At 46.7% G+C, this 22504-nt stretch overlaps 1 protein-coding gene across 28 annotated transcripts in view; it reads right to left on the bottom strand.

Moving 5' to 3' along the window:
- Positions 1-22504, bottom strand: part of SCRIB (scribble planar cell polarity protein) — a 116886-nt gene that overhangs the window by 58084 nt on the left and 36298 nt on the right. For 27 of the 28 annotated variants that reach the window (XM_040585407.1, XM_040585380.1, XM_040585399.1 and 24 more), the window contains 5 exons: positions 21219-21281; positions 9813-9902; positions 9166-9243; positions 5237-5551; positions 4667-4747 (listed from right to left, as the gene is read on the bottom strand). In XM_040585407.1, coding sequence (XP_040441341.1) covers positions 4667-4747; positions 5237-5551; positions 9166-9243; positions 9813-9902; positions 21219-21281 — 627 coding nt within the window. The remainder of the gene's footprint in view (positions 1-4666; positions 4748-5236; positions 5552-9165; positions 9244-9812; positions 9903-21218; positions 21282-22504) is intronic. The other variant, XM_040585385.1, reaches the window with a different exon arrangement.

Here is a 22504-nt window from a genome sequence, read left to right on the forward strand (position 1 = left end):
GCTGTTTGTCAAGACAGAGTTTGATCAGCTTACAAAATAATAACATGACTTTGTAACAGCAACTGAATTGTGTAGCCCAATTCCTCACTGGCTGATTCCTTGAAATAATATAGTACTCCCCAGTACCTTCCAAGAAAGCAGTTTCTGGACAAAGCTGACTGCACACAGTCTGTCAAGACTTCGTCCAGAACCTCCATAAACACCGCCATCACCCTCACCCAACCTGCCCCATCCCATCCAGAGCCAAGTGTGCTGTGCTCCGTATGACATGGAAGACGACAGGCAAGACAGCCCTGTCCTGTGCTGGACACAAACAGCAAACTCTCGGCCCCGCAGCATCCCCTCTACTCAAAGTATTGTCCCCAAAGGGACACCTTTGGCACCAACCATAGAGAACAAACAGAAGGCTGTGAAGGCATGCCAGCCTGCACATGCATGCAGGAAGAGGAAGGATGTAAAGGTAGCTGGGTAATGGCTGCTGAGCATAAAAGATAAGGCAATAAGCAAGAAAGATAATTAATTAAACACACAGGTGCACAAACCTTAATTAAATGCAGATAACAGAGACATGGCTCAAGACACTCATAGATGGATCATTAAAGGAATCATTGAAATGGTAACAATTGAAGAAATGCAACCAAAAACTTGGTAATCAATTTGCAGAGGAAATCAAGATTATTGTGGGTTATCAGAACAGCTCTCAAAGGAAAGAGCAAACTTGCTACAGGAAGTTTTAAGGGGCATTGTGGGAATGTGCAAAACTTATTAAAGGATCACGGGTGGGAAAGGGCAGTGGATAAGGAGGAGAGAGGAGGAACAAGCATGGGGAAATGGAGAGGGTGGGAAGTAAAAAGAGGCTGATAACAGGCAAGCAGGCTGCTGGTCAGTGTGCTTGTCTGGCCAAGCCCTGTGCCAGTTCACCATCTTTTTACCAAAAAAAAGGATGCAAAAAAAAAAAAAAAAAAAAAGAGTACCACCTGCTCTATCTTTTTACCAAACTCTGTTTGTATTAACTGGGTGAGTTTCCTCTGTATTCTGGGTAAGCGTACAAGATCTACTAGCAAAATTCAAGTCAGACCAGCCAGCAAATAGGAATCCAAAACACGCAAAGACCCAACAGCTGGCCCAGAAACTAGATAAAAGGCTCCTGGTCTCACCAAAGAGCCTTGAAGAACTTGCCGCTTGGGCCAGAGACTGAAGAGACCTGCAAACACGAATATTTATGTGAGCTGAGTGAGGGAGTGTATGTGCATGTTCCACTAGCAAACCTTAAATCTCATTAGCCAGAGGGTAAGAACAGAGTTAAACCGGCTGCATTGTTCATGCCCTATGAGGACTGTTTGTGTTCATGCACGCAGCTGTAAAGGTACTGACCCCTTCTTGCCTGTGTAAACCTGTGGCCAGCCAGTTAAGTGGAATCTGCACTTAGCCTTCCTGATGGCTGGAACCTGGGAATGGGGAAAAGCAGCAGCCTTGTGTCCAGTGGACTGGGAAGGGAGGATCCCCTTGGGTCCTCCCATCTGCCAGATACACCAATTTTTAACAAAGATGACATGCGGAAGAGACGTGGCCCTTAGGTTTTTATCACCAGATGAAGGCCCAACATATTCCACAGACAGACCTGCTGGAGCAGCATGCACTCCTGACTTCATGCATTCCCCTCTTATTTTTCTGCCACTGCCAAGATGTATACCGAAAGTATACAGTGGTACTTCCCTGGACTAGTGAGCAGGGACACAGGAACTCCCCAAGTGAGAGGTACATGATATATAACAGCCTTTGATAGCATTTTACTCATTAACTTCTCCATTACCTGGCAATCATGATGCCTTCCCAGCTTTTGGACAGCTTTCAGTGGCCTCTATTGCTATGTCTCTGCTTAGCAAAAGAACAAGGCCAGCCAGTGCAGCAGCTATCAAAGTGCCCAGAGGAAGGGCACAAGTGTCATCTAACCTCTCCCAGAGCCACACATTTTTCTGTGTGCCAGGGAGCTGTATTACTCCGGCAAATTTCTTAGTGATCAGACTGCTGTCATTAGGACCCGACGTGTCGCCTGGTGCTACTACTGTAGCCTCTACTGTACTACAAACCTCGCCCAGAATGAGTTTTCTTCAGTCTACTCCCAGTCCTATCCTCAAAAAACTAGCGGCCCTTAGCCACTGCTCCCAATCCTGCACCCTCCCTGCTAGATCCCCATCCCACGATTCGAACTCTCCAACGCTCCCCCACCTTGCAGTTGCCTGCTCCGTATTTTCCACTACCAAAATCACTCTCCCGACGCCTGTGATGACTCTCAAGATACACTACAATATGGGGAAAGCTGGAGAGTTAGTAGACAATCACTGGTGAGTTTTGTGGGGTGTTAACTTTGGAGAGAGATCTCGGCTGGGCTCTTCAGTCCATGTACTCAAAGCTCCCTTAAGAAAGTAAAAGGAGCTATCCCAGTCCTCCCCCTGCAGGGAAGTCCAGGACGATTTAGAGTACAAGGGAAGAGTAGGAAGCTGTGCTGTATTTCTTTTCCTAAGAAAACAAAAATTCTTTGGCAAAGTGAGAACTGAGGCATGACTAGGAGACTATGTTTCTGGAAATGGGCTTCTGCCTGCTGGACCTATGAAACCACCTCTGTGTCCTAACAAGGGCCCTCCTGCCTTCCCCATGCAGATTACAGAGGAACACATGCAACCTGCCCATTCCAGGAAACACCACATCCTGAAAAACTTTCCCATAAAAATGGGCAACCGCTGCTTCAAAAGAGTTGCAGTAAAGAGGAAATTTACAGGTTGCTCTGCGGGCACTGCTTTGGAGTGAACAGACACTCCCTCAACATCCAGTATCACTGAGCCAAGGCAGCCCCGCAGCTCCAATCTAGCACCAGCTTTTGCCAGAGATACAGCAGAACTCACACCACTGCTCACACATCTTTTACAGCACGCAGATATTCTCAAGGATAAATATCACCAAGAAGATACGAGAGGCTTCAGGATGTAACACTACCACTGTGTGGATATCATACTTAGCAGCGAACTCCACAAGCAGGAAAGGCAGGATGGCAACTGCTGCCAGAAGGCATGGCTGTTGGAGAGGCGACAGCCAGGCAACTCGCAGGAAGGCACAGAAGTTACATAAATAGCCCAGACTAGGTAAGTGTTCTCCTAGAAGACAGTAATTTGTTCCTGCTTTCAGCATAACTGAGCACAAGATTTGAGCTGCAAGTGATGATCAGCACCAAACCTTTTATGACTAACACACACTTCAGCACGGGTAACAACCTCGAGAGCAGAGGACCATGCTTGAGAGCACCGACCTACTTCCTACCTATGCAGGAACACTGCACTCATCATTGCACTGACGACAGCAAGGGCTTCGTCCACATTATCATCTAACATAGGCCCTGAGTTCTGTAAGCCCTGAGCCCATACACTGCAGTCTGAAGACACTGCAAGCTATTACTAGAGAATTAGATCTGCTTTTCCTATGAAGCTGCCCACGGATATAAATAGAGCTGCTAATGTGGGGTGGGGACAGATTTGACTTGACTCTATTTCTGAGATCTCATGTTTCCTTCTTGCCACAGGTAGAGAAAATCAATACATGATAAGCTGTGTGCCCGCAATTATGCCTCTCAGTCATGCCTCTGTACCAGTGGAGCATCAAAAGATGAATAAAACCAGAATAATTTAGGTTGCATGGCAACAATCAGGGTCAGGGCTTGATTTTGGGAGGAGAAGGGAGCACCAGCAACGAGGGAGAGATGCTGTACCAGTTCAAGTCTCCTGCCAAGATACGAATGTCAGACTTGGGCTAGAGCTCCACTAAAATTTTGTGCCAGAGCAAATACAACACAGCCCCCAGCCTAGGGATAGAGCAGACAGAAGCCAGCACTGACAAGGCTGTATCAGTGTTTACTCACGCCAGCTCTGTGGTAACACGTGCTCTTACCACAACAGCTGGATCAGAAACCCACCACCAGCACCAGGATGCAGGAGCTTTCACTTGGAGGCAGCATGCGAGCTTGGGAAGAGGGTCAGGAGACTCAGCAGACTCTCCCCGCAGGAGGGGGAGCAAGTGACGCATTAGGCAGAGAGACTTGGGGTTAGAGGCAACAGTGAGATCCATACCACCGACACAAACAGGAAAGGAACCCGGGGTCTGAGTTTCAAATGAAAGCAGGGGGAAGCACTGCAGTACACCCTGCCCAGCTCCACACCACCCTCAGGCATCCTCCCTCTGCTTCAGCCTATGCTGACCCCTGCCACCCTGCTCTCCACGGAGAGCCCGTCACCTGTGCCCCAGAGGGGTTCCCTCCCCACACACTGTGCTGCGGCAAAGGCCGCCAAGCTGTCCTACGAGGCCCTGGAGGGACACCAGGCTAAGGCAGTGCCGTCTTATCATCCCCCTCCAGTACAGCCTGGACTGCCACATGCCATTCCTGTGGGGAAGCACTCACACGCAGCGCTTGGGGAAAGGGGAGGCATTAACTGCATTAACCGCACCCACTACAAGTCACGGGCAGGGGTAGAACTACCAAGATTAAATGTTCTCCCAGAAGGCCCAGGAACTGAAAGAAGGACCCCCAAAATCCACCTTCAATGACAGAAAAGCAGTCCCTGTACAAGGAAGGGCAGGGAGCTGAGTCAGACCCTCTTCCCTGCACACCCACACTCACCGAGATGACCCGATCTCCTACGTGCAGGATCCCGTCCCGATGGGCTGCACCACCCTCTGCAATCCGTGAGATAAAAATCCCCTGAAACACAGGCAGAAGAGTCAGAGCAGCCTGGGCTTCCCCTCACCAGGCCTTGGCTTTCCAGAATAGTTCCTGGACACCAGGCAGGTCTCAGCCCTTCCCCCTTCACAGACCCCTCCCCTGCCCTGGCACTTCCCATTCGTTTCTCACTCCACACAACCCCTCTTCTGCTCCTACAGCCACCTGCAAAACCTCCAGCTGCAGCAAAGCCTTCATGTGGCTGGGAGCCCAGAATATGTGTCAAGAGGACAGTAGCAAGATTAAATGTCACTGGCAGGGACTGTGAGCCCCAGCTCCACCTCCCTCTAAACTTCTCTCCTTCCCCAATTTAAGAGCAGATTCTGGTGCTCAGAGCCCGCCTGGCCCACCAGCCCAAGGCCATGCTGCCATGATGCATGCCCATGGGTAAGGAAGACCCCCGTGCTGCTCCCCAAGTACTTCTGAAACATGGGGATTAAGCATCTTCCTTCCCATGGAATCGTTACTGACCGTGTCACCAGCCCGGTAGGGTGTAGAGCCTTTGCCACCAGCAATGCTGAAGCCCAGACCCTTCTCATTGCGCATGAGACAGGTGGAGTATCTCTCTGTAGGAGGTGCCCCCTCGGGTCGCTCTGGGAAGCGTAGACCACCTCGCCTTTCACGAGGGCTGTAGTCATCCTCAGGGCGCAGCGGTGTGACAGTGATGGCATTCTCTGGTTCCACCATCCGCTCCCGCAGAACTGTCATGGAGACGGAGCTTCCCGATCCACGCAGAGCTTCCACCGCCACGTGATGCTCAGCACAGTGCAAGGACACGCCATTCACCTGGGGACAGACAGAACCAGGCACAGCGCTTACCTCCATGCGGACTTCTTTCAAACAGCTGCACAGATGGCTCCAGCCCAAAGGAAGCACAGCTCATCCCCTAGAGAGCTGGGTTGACACCTTGTTCCCACAGGGGTACCCAGATCTCACCTGCTGCCTGCAAGGGAGTTTCCCTGCACTCACACAGCACAGGAGGCTCCCAGGCCAGGGCAGCCTCTGCCAAGCACAGTAAAGGCTCATTTCAGAGGAGTTCTACCCCACCAGTGAGCTCCTGTTTCCCTTCAATAAGGACATCTACCTCCTCATACACTGACACACGCAGGCCTGTCAGCCTGAGCTCGGTGCTGGGGAAGGCTATGGAGCAGATCATCTTGAGGGCCATCACGCATCATGTACAGAACAACCAGGGGACCAGGCCCAGCCAGCATGGGGTTATGAAAGGCAGGGCCTGCCTGACTGACCTCATCTCCCTCTATGACAAAGTGACCCGCTTAGTGGATGAGGGAAAGGCTGTGGATGTTGTCCACCTAGACTTCAGTAAAGCCTTTGACACCATCGCCCACAGCATCTCCTGGAGAAACTGGCTGCTCGTGGCTGGGACGGGTGTGCTCTGCACTGGGTTAGAAGCTGGCTGGGTGGCCAGACCCAGAGGTGGTGGGGAATGGAGTGACATCCCGCTGGCGGCTGGTCACACGTGGCGTTCCCCAGGGCTCCGTGCTGGGGCCGGTTCTGTTCAGTGTCTTTTATCGATGATCTGGACAAGGGGATCCAGTGCACCCTCAGGCAGTTTGCAGACGGTATGAGGTTGGGTGAGAGCATTGATGTGCTGGAGGGCAGGAGGCTCTGCAGAGGGATCTGGACAGGCTGGACTGATGGGCTGAGGCCAGCTGTATGAGGTTCAACCAGGCTAAATGCCGAGTCCTGCACATGGGTCACAGCAGCCCCAGGCAGAGCTACAGGCTGCGAGAAGAGCGGCTGGGAAGCTGGATGGTGAAAAAGGGCCTGGGGGGGCTGGTCTGTGGCCAGCTGAACATGAGCCAGCAGTGTGCCCAGGCGGCCAAGGAGGCCAACAGCATCCTGGCTTGTATCAGAAATAGCGTGGCCAGCAGGACTAGGGAGGCAGTTGTCCCCCTGTACTCAGCACTGGTGAGGCCACACCTAGAATCCTGGGTTCAGCTTTAGACCCCTCAGTGCAAGTCAGACATTGAGGTGCTGGAGTGTGTTCAGAGATGGGCGACAGAGCTGGGGAAGGGTCTGGAGCACAGGTCCTAAGAGGAGCAGCTGAAGGAGCTGGGGGTGCTCAGCCTGGAGAGGAGGAGGCTCAGGGGAGACCTTATCGCTCCCTACAACAACCTGCAGGAAGGCTGTAGCGAGGCGGGGTTGGTCTCTTCTTCCCAAGTAACAAGCAATAGGACAAGAGGCAATGGCCTGCAGTTGCACCAGGGGAGGTTTAGATTGGATTTCAAGAAAAATTTCTTCACCAAAAGGGTTGTCAAGCACTGGAACAGGCTGCCCAGGAAAGTGGTTTAGACAGCATTCCAAGAGGTATTTAAAAAACATATGGATGTGGCACCTGGAGACATAGTTTAGTGGTGGGCTTGGCAGTGCTAGGTTAACAGCTGGACTCAATGATCTTAAAGGTCTTTTCAATGGAATGATTCTACGATTCTATTATTTCCGCCCCCTCCATGCAAAACTAGTGAAGTACTTGCAGGGAGGACACCAGGTTCTGCAGCTCTCAGGGAAGCAACCTGATTCCCTCCACTCTTGCTTCCCTGATTTCAGTAAAAAATTCCTTCATCACAAGACTGAGAAAATGCAAAGTGGGGGCCCATGAAGACGAAGAGTCTTCTTTCCATAGCAGCTACTTCATTTCATATTAACACACACTTACAGGAAAGATCTGCCTGCCGCTCTGCCTGAAAACTAGATATACAAATATATTTCCTCCGCTTCACGGAATTTAGGGTTTCTTCCCATCATGGCCTTCATTACTGAGCAAAGCTCCATATCCCTGCTCTAGGGGTAAAGAGGTATTCCTCACAAATTAGAGCCAATGAGAACAGAACCCGAGTCTGATGTGCCTCAGCCATGCCTTACTTGTGGACATAACACCGTCCTTCAGAAGGAATATGACAAATGTGTTTGAGTTATGTTGCGAGGGTTCATCACTTTTGCAAGAGGCACAGATAAATGGGCATCATGGGAAGTGAAAAAACATTAGTGTTTTCCCAAAGCTGTAACTGAAGAAGGATCCACTTCACATGAAACAGTAGGGTGCCATGAATTTAACTGCTGGGAAAGGAAATAATTGTCCACCTTTCAATCTTCAAGAGCTGACTCCCTTATGGAAGTCATTCTGCAGCAAAATGCAGTATCACACGTGCAGCTCAAGGATGCTCAGTGACACTTAAGACCCTAAAACATACAAGGCTAGACGAAGTGCATATTCCATTTTGGACTTAAACTTCACAGAATTATCAAGACAATCCTATGATAATTGCAGAAGTGAACTAGGTAACTTCTGAAACTCCAGAATCAAGTTTTTTCTCATAAGGCAATACAAAAACATCTAATTACAGAATCGCATAGCACTTTATTTGACTTCTGCCACGGTCAATGCCAGCCAAGTAAGTGGTGAGAAAGACTGGAACATCTACTTAGGCAAATGCTTTGGCCTCCATAGCCAATATGTAGGCTGCAGAGAGTAGGAGTGCATGAGATACCGAGAGACACCACATCAGATCACACAAACACAGACCACTTATTCCTTTGATCTCTGTCCAGCACTGTAGTGACACCTGTTCCCTCCATAATGCCATCAATCCTTCACAGAATGGTTTGGGTTGGAAGGGACCTTAAAGACCATCCAGTCCCACTCCCCTGCCACGGGCAGGGACACCTCCCACCAGACCAGGTTGCTCCCAGCCCCGTCCAGCCTGGCCTTGAGCTCCCAGGGATGGGGCACCCACAGCTGCTCTGGGCAGCCTCTGCCAGCACCTCGCCACCCTCACAGTAAAGAATTTCTTTATAATATCTAATCTAATTCTGCCATCTTTTAGTTTAAAGCCATTCCCCCTTGTCCTATCACTACAAGCCCTTGTACAAAGTCCCTCGCCAGCTTTCCTGCAGGCCCTTCCTCAAGTACATCTCAATCCTGTATGATTCATCACATTTTTAAATAATTTGAGGACAGGCAAGTATGGCATATGGCTGGCTCCCTGGTTAAGAAGTTATCTTACAAGGTCCACTTTTGCCCCACAGAGGGAAAGCAGATGTGTAGAGACTGGCTGCTCAGCCTGTTGCGGACATGGGCACACGCTGCTGCGTGCTTCTTCCCACCTGGGTTACAGAACGCTTCAGAGTTGAGGGACAGTGAACACAGGAGCAATTTCTGTCCTTCTAAAGCAGCAAAAGATTAACAGTAATATTAATTAAACATTAACATTAATTAAACTCTATCAGCCAAGGGAATTTTGGTTTGCTCTTGTACGGCTCCTGGAGTTTAATTTGGCCTACAAACTAGCACAATACAAATAAATACCAAACCATACTCTCCCTCCACTCTCAAGTCATTAGAAGCATTTACTTCTTCACAGTTGCTAGGTTCTTACCTCCAGAAGCTTGTCCCCAACACGAACCCCTGCACGAGCTGCAGGACCCTCTTCTGACACGCGGGAAATAAAGATGCCCTGGAAACAAAACTACTCGTTAGAAGAGGTGGAGCCCGTTCCTCAACCCTCTAAAGTGTAAAGAGACCACTCCGCCCCATTCAGCTTAAGGGAAAGGGGAAGTCCCTGGCTAATCCCGTACCCTGGATGTGGGCACAGGACAGCCACATCACCCCATTCAGGAGTTGGTAGACAGGGGAAAGATATCCCACGGCAGGGCTACCTCGCAGGTGCGAAAGGGGAAAAGGGAATGACACTTCAATCTTTTTCCAGGGGGACGAGAGCGTAACACAGCTGATGCCACCGGACGCGTGGAAAACAACCCCATACTCTTTGCCTTGTGAGCCCTGCGCATCAGGACACAGATGGGGAAGAAACAGCTGCTCTCATTGCTGCTCTCTGCGGTCAGTTGTGCTCCAGAGGCAAGAGCCCGCTCAGCCCTGCCAGCTTCCTCCTTCGGGCTGCTCCCACCTTGCTCTGCAAGCCCAAACCAGCCACAAAGCTGATACATACAGACATCCAACCTCCAGCTACAGAGACTAGTCCCTGCAAGCGGGTGCCTTCAATAACTACACAGTCCAGGGTCTTACCTCATCATCGCCCTTATAGGGGGTGGAGCCCTTGCCCCCTGCGATGCTGATGCCCAGCCCCCCTGTCTGCCGCACGATAGTCAGTGTCAACTGGAAGTAGAATGGACACAGGTTACAGGTCAGTGCAGATTGGGAAAACACCCAAAACATCTTGAAGAGCAAGGGATGACTACTTAAAGAATAAGCACAAGAGTATAAACTTTATCTGCATGCACCCACTCAAATATTTGTGTAAGCTGTGGTATCCATGCCTCAAAGGCACCGAAGTCATGATACATTTCAACAAACAAATCCTTTTTCACAGTTGAGTTCTGACCCATATCCCAAGACCGAAAGTCAGTTTGCCTGTAATGAACACATTGGAATGAGATGTTCACCACAAAGTAAACTGAACAGCAGTGGGATGGGACTGGATAAAGAAACAGGGATAGTGTTCACATCACAGCCCAGCTCCACCACATGGCTCCCTTTGGGGTGTAATTCCATACAACTGCTGAGAGATTAAGGGTCACCCCAACATAGCGTGCAGTAACAAGAATGGCATCTCTTCCAGAATACCTTGGACAGATACTTGGCTTTGCTCTATCAACAGAAATCGATGTGTGATTCCAGAAAAGCCATTTGCTTTGTCCACCTAGCTCCTTCCTCTTCTCCCATCTGCACAGGCAGGCTCAAGACTGTAGCTGTGCAATCCAGAAATCTCTTCTCCTTCCTATATCCCCCTCTACATACCAAATTATGCCCACTTCCAATAGCAAAACTTTTGGTCAAACTTGAACTGAAACTGCTTATTATTCAGGACACCAACATAAACTGTTAATGTCGCCCCAGACGTAAGAAGGAAGACAGGGAGTATGTGGTAGGATACAGGGAAAGGAATGGGACAGATAGGCCTCTCTCAGGGATCTGTCACAGCCAAGGACCAAGGAGCTGGTGAGGTAAGTGACAGAAATGTACAAAGGCTCCTGGAGAGAACCAAATTTGCTGTCCTCCAGACATCACTTCTCTGGAAACAAGTCCAGAACAGAGAGCGGCTGCTGCAGAGGTGTCTAGCTTCAACATCAGGTCTGCTTGGCCTAGGTCAGGCCACAGCGTGGGCAGCAAAAGAAGCAGGAAACTTGCTTTCCTTAGCCCCTCCCTTCAAATCTTTCTTCACTTTCTACGATGACAGAAGCAACAGCCTGTGGGGCTTCACATTCTGCTAAGCCTAAAACAGAACCAAAAAACCACCACAGGAAATGCAGAACTAAAATGGGGCTCCTGGCCATCTCCTTTGGTGCCCAGCCAAGAGGGTAGCTGAAAGCTGCTGGGGTCTTCACAAGGAAACCCCTGATTCTAGACAGACCAGCAGTAACATAGTCTCCAGCGCAAGACCTAGAGACTGAGTAAAATCCAAGTATTGAAAGACAAGGATTATTCAGGTGAGGATTATTTGATTTCATTCACTACCTCATTATTCAGAATATAAAGAATATTCATTACCTCATTATTCAGAGGAATGTAGTAAAGTTGTGAGCTAGCACTGCGTGTCATTGATAGCACACTTTAAAACCAGTTGTAGATCAGACTAACACTTCTTGTGTGAAGAGGTCTATTAGGATCTAACTACAAATACCACTTTTTTTTTCTTCCAGTCTCACTGGATTTTAGTAATGGTTTAAAGAGTTGTATCTATTGTCAACACAAAAGCTTCTAAAGATGATGGAAAACTAGATCTCCAGACAAGAAACTAGAGAGTGCTCTAACAACAGGATCCAGGTATTTCCAAGATAGCTGATGATCAATAGGACAGGATTGCTATTTTTGAGAATGAACAAGGAATATACAACGTCACTGGTTAGAAAAAGTCACTTTCAGTTGCGCAGTAAGTTGATTGTGTAAACTAACTGAAGGATAAACAACAAAACCCAAGGATTTCACAAATTCATAGAAACCAGACTGAAAATATGGGGAAATCTGCCAGAAAAGTCAACTGGACTAAGGGCTAAGAACCTTATGTCTATCGATATACACCTAAAAAGCAAACCACCTTTTTTTTTTGTTTTTTAGTTTAGGAGGAAACAGACCTAATTAAGCTTAAAGACACTGCCAGAACAACAGCAAATGGTCTTGTGCTGGACATAAATCTGTTTAGGCTAGAAAGAAGATTTCAAACTGGCAAAGCAAATTAGTTCTCCCATAAAAACAGGTAAGAAACTGAACTGGTGAATGTTTGTTTGAAATCTATGAAAAGAATAAATGACAAGAATATGAACCTGAGAAAGAAGGAACTGGACCCAGTAGCCTGTAACAGCCTTTCAGTTTTATATTCAGTATTTCACATTACAGCCCAGACACTGCCTTTTGCACTAAACCAGTCAGTTATTTCTTCCTGAAAGCACATCTGTCCTAAGGCTGCTTCAGAGCTGCTTTGACTTCCATGACGTCTAGATTGATGCTCTGGACACATGGCAAACAGCTGCCCTAACAGCAGGGACAGCACAGCTTCCACCCCTACAATAGCTCCTGCCAGTGACTTTCCTAGGTATTTTGCTCTTCTTGCAGGATCCACCCACCGCACAGCAACAGCTCATCTCAGACACACTGCCCAGCTGACTCTGGCTCTTTTCTTTGCAGAAGGGGCAAGCTTTCATTAAGTGGGCAACATCTCCAGTGTTTCTTCCCAGTTCCTCCCAGACAGACAGGCATCGATGCCCTCCACAGAAAAGCATTACTGGGGAAGGAGAAGAGTGAGAAAATTTAAAAGAAGCTGCCATTTCAGCCTAAGAGTTGTCACCCCCCCGAACTCCCACTGGAGGCTAGGGGAAAATCCATTTATCATCGATGGCACCAAAGCACAAGCCAAGGAAGCATTTATATCTCCCTCTCCGCTCCTCTCCTCACCTTAGAACCTCCTGTGTTTCTGCCTATACGATGCCAGGGAACACACTCAAACAAGGACTGATTCCACCTCCAGTTATTTTTCATACATTTTTAATATACTACCTTTTAACAGATTCACTTGATCCAGAGAGATTTTCCAGCTTGCAGGGAGTAAACATATACCATTCTGCAGAAACTAAAAATGTTGCACACATGGACTGGCTTGCTATTCAGTAGCAGCCAGGGATAGCAAAGTATTGCCCAAGAGACTTGAAACAGCATTCAGTGCTGTGCCTTGGAACTGCCAGCTGAGGATTTTTGCAACTTGCTCTTGGCAGGGGCACAGCAGACACAGAGGCAGCAAACTAGACATTCACAGGATTCAACTGCCAAAGCATGGAGCCGTTCTACCACAGATCCTGCTGAAAGACCAAGTTGTTTCTCCAGGCATACCCAAGGGAGTGGGGGTTTAAGGGCTTAATTTCCAGAAGACGGCAAGTTTCTGCATGGACAGACACCTTGTGCAACTTGCTACACCTCTGGATGCATCTAGGTGTCTAATCCCTCCATTTACTTCACTTGAAACTTTAAATCAGCCTGGATTGTCAACAGTGACACAGAAAATGCAAACATGCAATAAATACTTCTGATTTGTGTTTGGACAGAAGCACGATGATGTACCTGCATCACATGAAGGTGATGAATCACACTTCACTCCAACAGCAGCTGAAGAATTGATTTAATATCCTCAACAAGGAATAACCATTTTAAAAGTTGAAAGGACTGGATAACTTGTACCCAAAAGCTGAACAACTGACCAACATCTCTGATACATTTATAAAATTCTGAAATCATGATACCCTACAACAGCATTTACGTTGTGCTGTTAGACTAAGAGATTACACAGGATGATGCCTATAACTATCAGCTTGTCACCCTAGCACCAATTCCAGAAAAGTGAAGAACATGCATGCCTCTTAGCAGGCACACAGAAACAGCATCCATGCAGAACAGCTGAATTTTGTGAAAATTAGGTGTCTCAAAAAACACACACACTTCGATTTCATTCTTTGACAAGACTCTAAACCTGGATGATAAAGTAATAGCAAAGATTTAATAAGCAGACTTTTGTAAAACTCGAAAACTGTTATCACAAGACATTTTACTGACATCATAGGATGCTGGTTTTCGGTTTATATTACACAAGCTAAGAATCAGCAGAGGTCAAGTACTAGTCACCAGTGAAGAACCAAGAAGGAGGGTTCTGCCAAGAACTGTATAAGGTCTGATCTTATTCCAAATCACTGACAGTAAAAATTTTAATAGTTCCATATGAAGGGAGGCTAGAAGCCTTCAAATAAGAGAAGGGGGGGTACAGACATCTTTATCTTTTCATACAGTTAATAACTTTACAGGAAATGATCAATTAGTCCATGTTTGTAACAGCAAAGGAATTAGGGATACCCACTGAAATTTCAGCAGCAGGCTTTAAAAAAAAAAAAGCTTCTTAATATAAAGCACAAGTAAATTATGTAATTTATTGCCACTAAATACTGTGGAACTAAAATGTATGAAAGGGATTGGAGAGATCAGACAATTTCATAGACAGAAGCTCCACTGTGTCTAGTACAAAGGTATGAACAGTCCAGAAATCCTAAACTACAGATTGCAAAGAACTGGGAAAATACGAGCGAAAAGATCACCATGTCTTGCTAAAGTCTGCGGTTTCCAATCCCCAAAGAAAACCCCTCACATCCACCATTAAAGACATCTTTTCATAGACATCACACTCAACTGTGTGTCCTTCTTCCAGGAACACCTCAGCAAAAGAGAAGGTACTTGCATAGCACAAAAATGCAAGAGACACACGGGAGTCCAGCAGCCAGAGGCACTGACTCACGAGGAAAGATTAGAAGAGTTAAATCTGTCTGGCTTCAGTAAGCAGTAACTTGTGAGGACAAGGGGATAGGCTGAAAATATCAGTGACCAAATGGAAGGTGGGAGATTACTGCATGAGCTATCGAGAACTAAATTAAAAACGAACAACGGAAAAAGGAACACGAAGGAAAACTCTTGCCCTGGCAGACGAGCAGCCTGCTAGGCATGAGCAGAAGATTTTCTGGCTCTGATGTTATTTCGTCCTCTGTTCAGATGGGATTTTTAGTTACCAAGGGGATGGACACTTGCAAGGCAAAGGTAGTAGGGTACATATCAGAGTCGTCAAGCGCTTTACTGTCTTCTTACTAAACACCTCTCCCCCCAGTTTAGTACAGTTTAGTACTAATCAGAGACAGCACCAAACAAGAAAAGTTTGCGAGCCAAAGTGACTGACAGCAGCATTAAGCAGACAGGACAGGCGACCTACAATGCTAAATGCTCTGGTGTACTCCTGCAGATCCCCTTCCCCAGATATTCCAAGATGGTGAACATTTCATTAAGTGAGGATGAAGAAATGATGCATTTTTAAAAATATTAAATATGACTTTTGAACTATAAATAAAAAACTAGGTTCATCCAGATATGATTAATCTTAGTATGAATATATATAGATGTGAATACATAGCTATAGGTATGAATCATATATCATGATATATCACGGTTGGACTTGACAATCTTAAAGGTCTTTTCCAAATGATTATAGATAGATATGAATAGTCCTATTTATGTATGTGTGTCTCTATAGACATATGATTTCATCTTGAGGTAAGAAAAAAAAATGTTTACAGTGAGAACAGCCATTCACTGGAACAAACTCCCCAGGGACATGGTAGAGTTCCCAGCAGTGGAGGTTTTCAAGATGAGATTGGTCAGGGTGCTAGGTATCTCATCGAGGCTCCCTCTCCCACAAAAGGCTGGACCGTTCTCACTCCCTTCCAGCCTGGTCTGTTTTATGATTCTATGATTAGTTCTTTCACTAATGAATTCCAGAAATAGGGATTTAAGAAGCTAGTACTTCCTCCTCATCACAATGGCCACTCAGGTTTCTCACAGGCATGTAAATGACAACAGCAAAAGAGAGGATCCTGAAAGGAACCAGGCTGGCTCAACTACGGAATGCAACAGGACAGAGTCCCTCTGGAAAGTAAAACATTCAACTTCTTAGATAAGCAATGTGAGTACTGGGCAAAGCTACCAGGCCTTCAACCATTCCCAGAACTGGAAATGGGACAAAAACCTAGACATGGAAGTCCTGCCGGATTCAGCTGGCATGAGTGACTCAAACACATTATCTTTCTTCCTCTCTTCAGCAGTAAAGAGGTTTTATTCCTATTCTTACTGATTCTTTGTGCGTGGTAAAATCATTGGTATAGTCATTCATTTTGCATCATTCTGACTACAAAATTTCACTTACAAACTCCCCTCAGCCCAATAATTTTCTGCTGTTCTAAAGGTCCATTTTAGCCCATCATTTAATATACAATTAAAAGATTGAAAGGACTGGAGAATTTACAACTGTCTTCCAAAATCTGTTTCAACTTTGTGCTGCTAAGGGCACGCAGCACAGTAGGAGAGTGTTTGTCCGAGGTGACAGTGAGATAAATGGAAAACTCTTGCACTAAACCTGGCATCACTCATTTCAGAACATACAAGCAGAGACATCCAAGTACCCCAACAGTCTGGAGGACCTTGATGATGAATGCAGGAACAAAAAGCTAGGTAGCTGACGAGAACTCCCATCCGTGAACAGAAACTACCACATTTGAAGTGGAAGAAAAACTACAGAATTTAGTGAACTGAAGTCTGAATACATTCTGACATGTTGTCCACAGTCAACCAACCTGAATTCAAGTAGAACAGGTGAATGAAAAAGCAGTGAGAAAGACAGGGAATGGAAATCTGTCTTACAAGAAAACACTAGAAGAATTTGGTTTCTTTAATCTACCAAAATGAAGGCTAGGAGTTGGGACTGACGTCCATAAAAATATACCATGGACAAGTAGACAAAGGGTCAGATAGCAGGAAAGAGGGTTTTTTTCCCCAAGCTAAAATAATGAAAACAATGAATTAACAAATGCAAGCTCAGCTTGAAAGTAATTTTTTTAATCATTCAAGAAGCAGAAATCTGGAGAAGTTTTCGGTTTCTCCCAGTAGGAGGAACCTGAATGTGTGCACACACGTCAAGTAACAGGAGAAAATAATCTATATTTAACAAAAAGTTTGACAGACTTATGAAATATGTTATCTCATTGCTAGTGGTGGTAGGAGACACGAGTTCAGGATTTCTTTCAAATAATCTAAGTTATCTTTATTGTAAATTTAACTCATTGCTCCTGAATTGAACAGCACTTTTTTTGGCTAAAGTGTGTCTTCCAGAAATGGCAACTCATCCCAGTCTTGCCTCATTTCTGTTCCTAGATCCAAGCTGGTGATTGTCTTCCATCACAAAGCCTCAAAATTATTCCAGGATATAGCTTTCTCTTCTATTGACAGAGTCAGAAAATACTGTTGAGCTTCCAATAAGGCATTTAAAGGCATCCAAATGCTTAAGCCACATTAATTCCTACAGGGGTTATTTTAATGCCTAAATTTTTTGTATAATCCTCATCCTAAGCAGCAAGACCCACATCTATTATATGCATTGTGTTTTCCTATTTCAAAATAGAAAATCAGATTCACAGTGGAGTGTTTCATTTAAACACAGTATCTTCCCTCTCTGTTAAACACACTACTTCATTGCTTCCTGTTCGAGAAAGCAAAACCAGATGATTGTGCCACACTCTTAGAGCAGGAAACTGCTGATAGTTCTGCATTTGTGTAAAAAATCACTCCACAGTTTGCTGCTTGGTCCTTAAGAAAGCTTCAGATCAGATAAAATTCGCATGATGAATAAGCAACAATCACACAAGTTACCTCTGTCACTTTGTAGGTGAACCGTATTCAAACTGTGCCTTTATAGACTTGCATGCAAAGCTGTACATCTACAAAACGAGATTACAGTCCCTACCTCCAAACTGCTGGAGGGCCACAGCATAGGAAAGAACGCTAAGGGCCCCTCAACCCAGGAGGAAAAGGTCATTAAAACATTCCTATGGCAATAAATCAAAAGTCAGACAAATTCAAACAGAAAATATGGCATATTCTTTCCTTGCTCAGTGGGAACTTTCGTCATTTAAAAAAATTAAATGAGAGAAAGCAGGGTGTTGTACCTTCTCATAACTTTGAGAGAACTCCACCCTCTCAGAAACTATATTCTAGTCAAGCCAGCTGAGCAAATCCAGGTGACACAATCTTTCTTGCATTATACAAGAGAGTTTTATTTAATCTTTTCAGGGTTTAGAACGTACAGGTCACATTGCGGGAAAGTCAAATGTGCTGCATAAGAATTCTAAACCTGACAATGTCCTGATGAGTACGTGGTCTCACCCAGTAAATAATAAAACCAGACCAAGGTGCAGGGGTCCAAGTGTAAAGCATCACAGCAGCAGCACTGAGATGAACAGAAGCGCTGATGACGGCAGGGCATCACGATGCTACGCACTACGTGGGCCAACCTTTTCAAAGCTGAATCCCCTTAACACTGGATGCTTCAGGACCCAGCTGTGCTGTCAGAGGCTGCCTCTGACGAACGGTAATTGTGGTGCCAAGTACGAGGCCTGCATTCAGACACAAACAGTAGTATTTCTGAGCTTTTTCCACATGACAAGACTCCTTTATGGAGAAGTCTTGACTCGCTTCTGACTCCAGAGCGACAGGGCAGGACATCTGAGCAGAAGCAGCTAAGGGATCTTTCCCACCCTCTGGCAAGGAAGTGAAGGCACTTCGAGCATCTAAGATCAGCCTAGCTTTCTCCTAGGGAGGGAAATTAGCAGTGTATCCTTCCTAGACAGCCTCGTGCATCATGGGAGAAGCAAACACCTGGGAAGCTCCTCCGTCAGCACAAGTTTTGCCAGTGCAGAGCCCTTCATGACTTAGAAATTTTCAGGTGCTCTGCAGAAGACGGCAAACGCAGAAGGATGCCATCAGCTATTACTGCAGACAAAGCATTGGTCACTTAAACAGAATTCAGGACCTTCTTTCCACTGTTATCTTCAATCTGCACAGCAGCTCTTTCTGGACTATTCCTTCAACAATTATCAGAAAACAGACAGACTTCAGGTGCAACCTCGCGCCTTCAAATAGCAGCTCGGTATGCTTCTCCTCCAAAAGCCTTCTACAACCCAGATACAGCCATTTCTGCAGTGCAGATGGAGACCGAGACAAAACATTGGGAACAGAGTCAGCGGTGGAACCCAGATAGCCACATAAGATACCATGTGCTTGAACAAAATTATTTCTTTCACTGTAGTAGACTCCCATTGGCACTAACAGCTAAAGGAGCTTTGGAAGTACCAGCTGCATGCATAGCACCAAGCTCCCAACATCCTGATGGCAGGGTGCTGACAGAAGTTAGGCAGATGTCTCCACCTCTACTCTGACATGTTTAGTCTTTGGCTCAGGAGTATGGTTTAGGCTCAAAGAACAATCAGTACTTCCTTCTCTCCGAGAGCTGTATGAAATTATACAAGGAGTGTGACAGCAGCATTATGAACTTAAACTGCGCTGCTCAAGGGGCACCAGGCTCCCCACTCTTGCTCCATTTCATCAGCCTGCTGGTTTAGCTATCACAGGCTCTTCTCAAGGACACGAAGGACATGAAATCATCCCTGGAAACAGCAGGTACATGCTGTTTCTGGGACTGGCCACTTCCAAAGCTAATTCTCTACTCGGATGCTAAGAAGTCTTTAAGGTCCTGAATATTTCTCCTGTTGTCCTCCACCTAATCACCAAGGGGCACATGCTTTTCACAGTCGATGTGCTAGGAAAGGCGGCAAAGGCAGCCCTCTTGGTGTGAGTGAGGAGTCCCAGCTGCACAGGGCCCCAGTTCAGCTCGAGTCCCACAGTTCACTCTCGCCGATGTTTCTGGAGACTGAATCTTCTACACAAGCTGCTGTCCTGGTAGGTGGCCAACGTGATTCCACTAAAATGATAAGAGTATCACTGACCGGAGAGGTCAGCAACCATCCACTGAGCTGAGCACTCCCCCAGAGCTGTAGGACAATCAATGGCTTCCCAAAGCTGGTCTGCTCTGGGGCGACTTCAGCTACCACCACACACCTGGTAGATCTCTGGTACGCTTGTCCTTGGGAGCTACACTACCACATTGCTCTTTACAGTGAGGGAAGAGATCTGCACAAAGGAGACGACAGAGCAGACCTGGGGCCTCTAACCAGCTACCTTCACCAGCCACCACAGAGAAGTTCTAGGCACTTCCATCAGATGTGGGCAGAGCACAGGCAGGAGCCGAGGAAGATGAAGGCAGACTGCTTCCTGATACAAGACTGAGGTTTCCTGGGCCCATGCACCTTCAGGAGCAAGAAAACTCTGCAAATGCAACACAACATCTAACAGCTGGAAAGAAGGACCAAGAGCAGTGATTTCCTAAATGAGGGATCAGGAAGCACCTGACTATACTCACTTTTGCCTCTGACTGACAGAAGAGCTATGCAAAAGAGAAACACAGGAAATATTACACTTCTCTGTGATCTAGAGTGAAGATGGACAAATCTTCAGGACACACTAAAAGTGGACTGCATCTGAGCCAGCTCATGTTTTGCCTGAAGTGGAAAGGATTTATCTTCCCCCCAGAAAGTCTTACTCCAAAACCAAGGAAGAAAATCCTCCATTTTACACCTGAGGGATTAGGAAGAGCCAAGTTCACAGAGACACCCAGGCCAGCACTCTCATGGGTCCGGTACCACTGCACTGTCCTAAGGGAAGAAACCTTCATGCAAGCCACTGGTTCTGACAACAGTTTCTGCCTCTTTGCCGGTGGCACTCTGCTTCCAACAGTTCCTTGGAAACATTGCCTGCAGAAAGCCCACTGACCCAAAGGATCAGGCAAGCATACTGAAAACCTGGAAACAAATTCAGGAAGTTAATCGTAATCAGAGGATGAGCTAAGGCAGCAAGACTTTAAACTTGGGTACAGAACATCACACATGTGCTTTACGGACCTTCTAGTGCCACCTGCCTCTTTCTGACATTCCAAAGTGCTACGCGTGAAGACTTGAGGGGATTCGACAGGGGGAGATGCACGAGTCATTACCTTCAGTCCACCTTTCTCATGGAATGGCACAGTGATGAGTTAGGTCCTCCTCCCTCTCCCAAAGGGTCATACACAGCACATTCCTGAGGCTTCCACTCCTTCAGGGTTACCCACCACCCCTGGAAATATACCTTTATTTTCTTCCACTTTCTCTTTCCTCAGTGCATAGCAAATAGGAACTGAACTTTCCGCTTCAGCTCCCTCTGTTTGTTTTTTTTTATATTTCTTCCATCTCACTCCTGATCTGCAGCAGCCATTCTCACCTCAGGTATGGAAAAGTAGGGAAAGGAGGTGAAAGCAAAGGGAGGAAACAATCATTGTGTTTGTGATCAGTCAGGTCCAGAAGCCACTTGACCCAGAGAGATCAGTTTCCCCTACAACAATGGGTGAGCCTGGGAAGCAAATCAAGCAGACTGAATGATTTTTGGCAGAGAGAGAACAGTAGGAGTGGTACAGACCTCTTCCTCCTCAATGCGAGCAGGTTCAATCAGCAGATTATTGGCTTGATCAAACGACACCCCCTGTTAGGACAGGAACCAGCAAAGAGGCATGCGGATTAGTGGAGCATAAACCAAACCCGCCACCACTACCACCACCACCCAACACACAAACGCACGCCACTCCGACAGGTCTGGCCGCACAGCACCAGAGCGGACCCCACTCACACCACTCCTGATTACCACCTACCAGCGAGAACCAGCGACAGGGCTGCTCCTGGGGCTCACAACATGCAGAGTGTCAGTGCTCTTTGGCCCAGCTAACTGGAAGCTGCATCTTTAAGGCCGTATTTTGTCTGTGTTGGCACTCTGAGGCTGTGACCATGAAGCTCACAAGCTGAACACTATTAGCTGATTTTACTCCCTCTGTACCAAGTCATTCAGTGAAGAAGGAGGGATTAAACACCACAGGATAAAAGCACAAAGGGACCTCTGGTGCCATCCAGCTGCTGCACAGGAACAAAGCAATCCCAAATCACACTGCACTGGTCCCTCCTGCAAAGGGAAGAACCTCCAGTGGAACAGCACATCCTGCCAGACACTCAGGGAACCTGCTCCCAAAAGCAGGAAACCTTAGAATTCCTCTTGAAAACCAACTGTCTTTACAAGAACACCCCTGATTTAAGGATTCAGCCTCCTGCACACCCCGTCCTACCTCCTTCTTCAATGCATGTATGCAGCACCTCTTACTTGAAACCCCACTGTACAGGGACACTGCTCCCCACGTTCCCACTTCTGGAAGACAACTCAGGAGGTAAGCTAATAAATCTGCCTTCACGGAGCAGGCATCCAACCCAGCCCCACAAAAAGGAAAACTGTGACTTCCAAGCAGAAGGCTTAGCCGATAACAAAAGTAACTTTCCGATAGAAACACCAAACCTGTGGTCTCAACACCTACACAGACTCTGCAGGCTTTGCCAATGGGTCAGCTTTGAGTCCCTGACTAAATAAGCTTTTGGGTGAGGGCATTTCCCCATATGACAGGTCTTGGATGAAAGGGACTCGAAATGGCTTCACACATTCTTGCAAGCAGCAGCAACTCCTTTTCATTTCAAAGAGCTTCACAAACAGTAAGGAAACTATATGACTCATCCCTAAGGAACAAGGGATGAGCTGTAGCAGCTCAGATACAGCAAGGTAAACATCCACTGAGACAAAGGCTCTGAAACAAACCTGAGTGCAAGAACCTTCCTCTGAGCAATCTGAACTCCAGCGTGGGGTGGAAACAATCCCAACAGTTTGGAGTG

This window comes from Falco naumanni, chromosome 3 (assembly GCF_017639655.2).
Source record: "Falco naumanni isolate bFalNau1 chromosome 3, bFalNau1.pat, whole genome shotgun sequence".
Taxonomy (NCBI): domain Eukaryota; kingdom Metazoa; phylum Chordata; class Aves; order Falconiformes; family Falconidae; genus Falco; species Falco naumanni.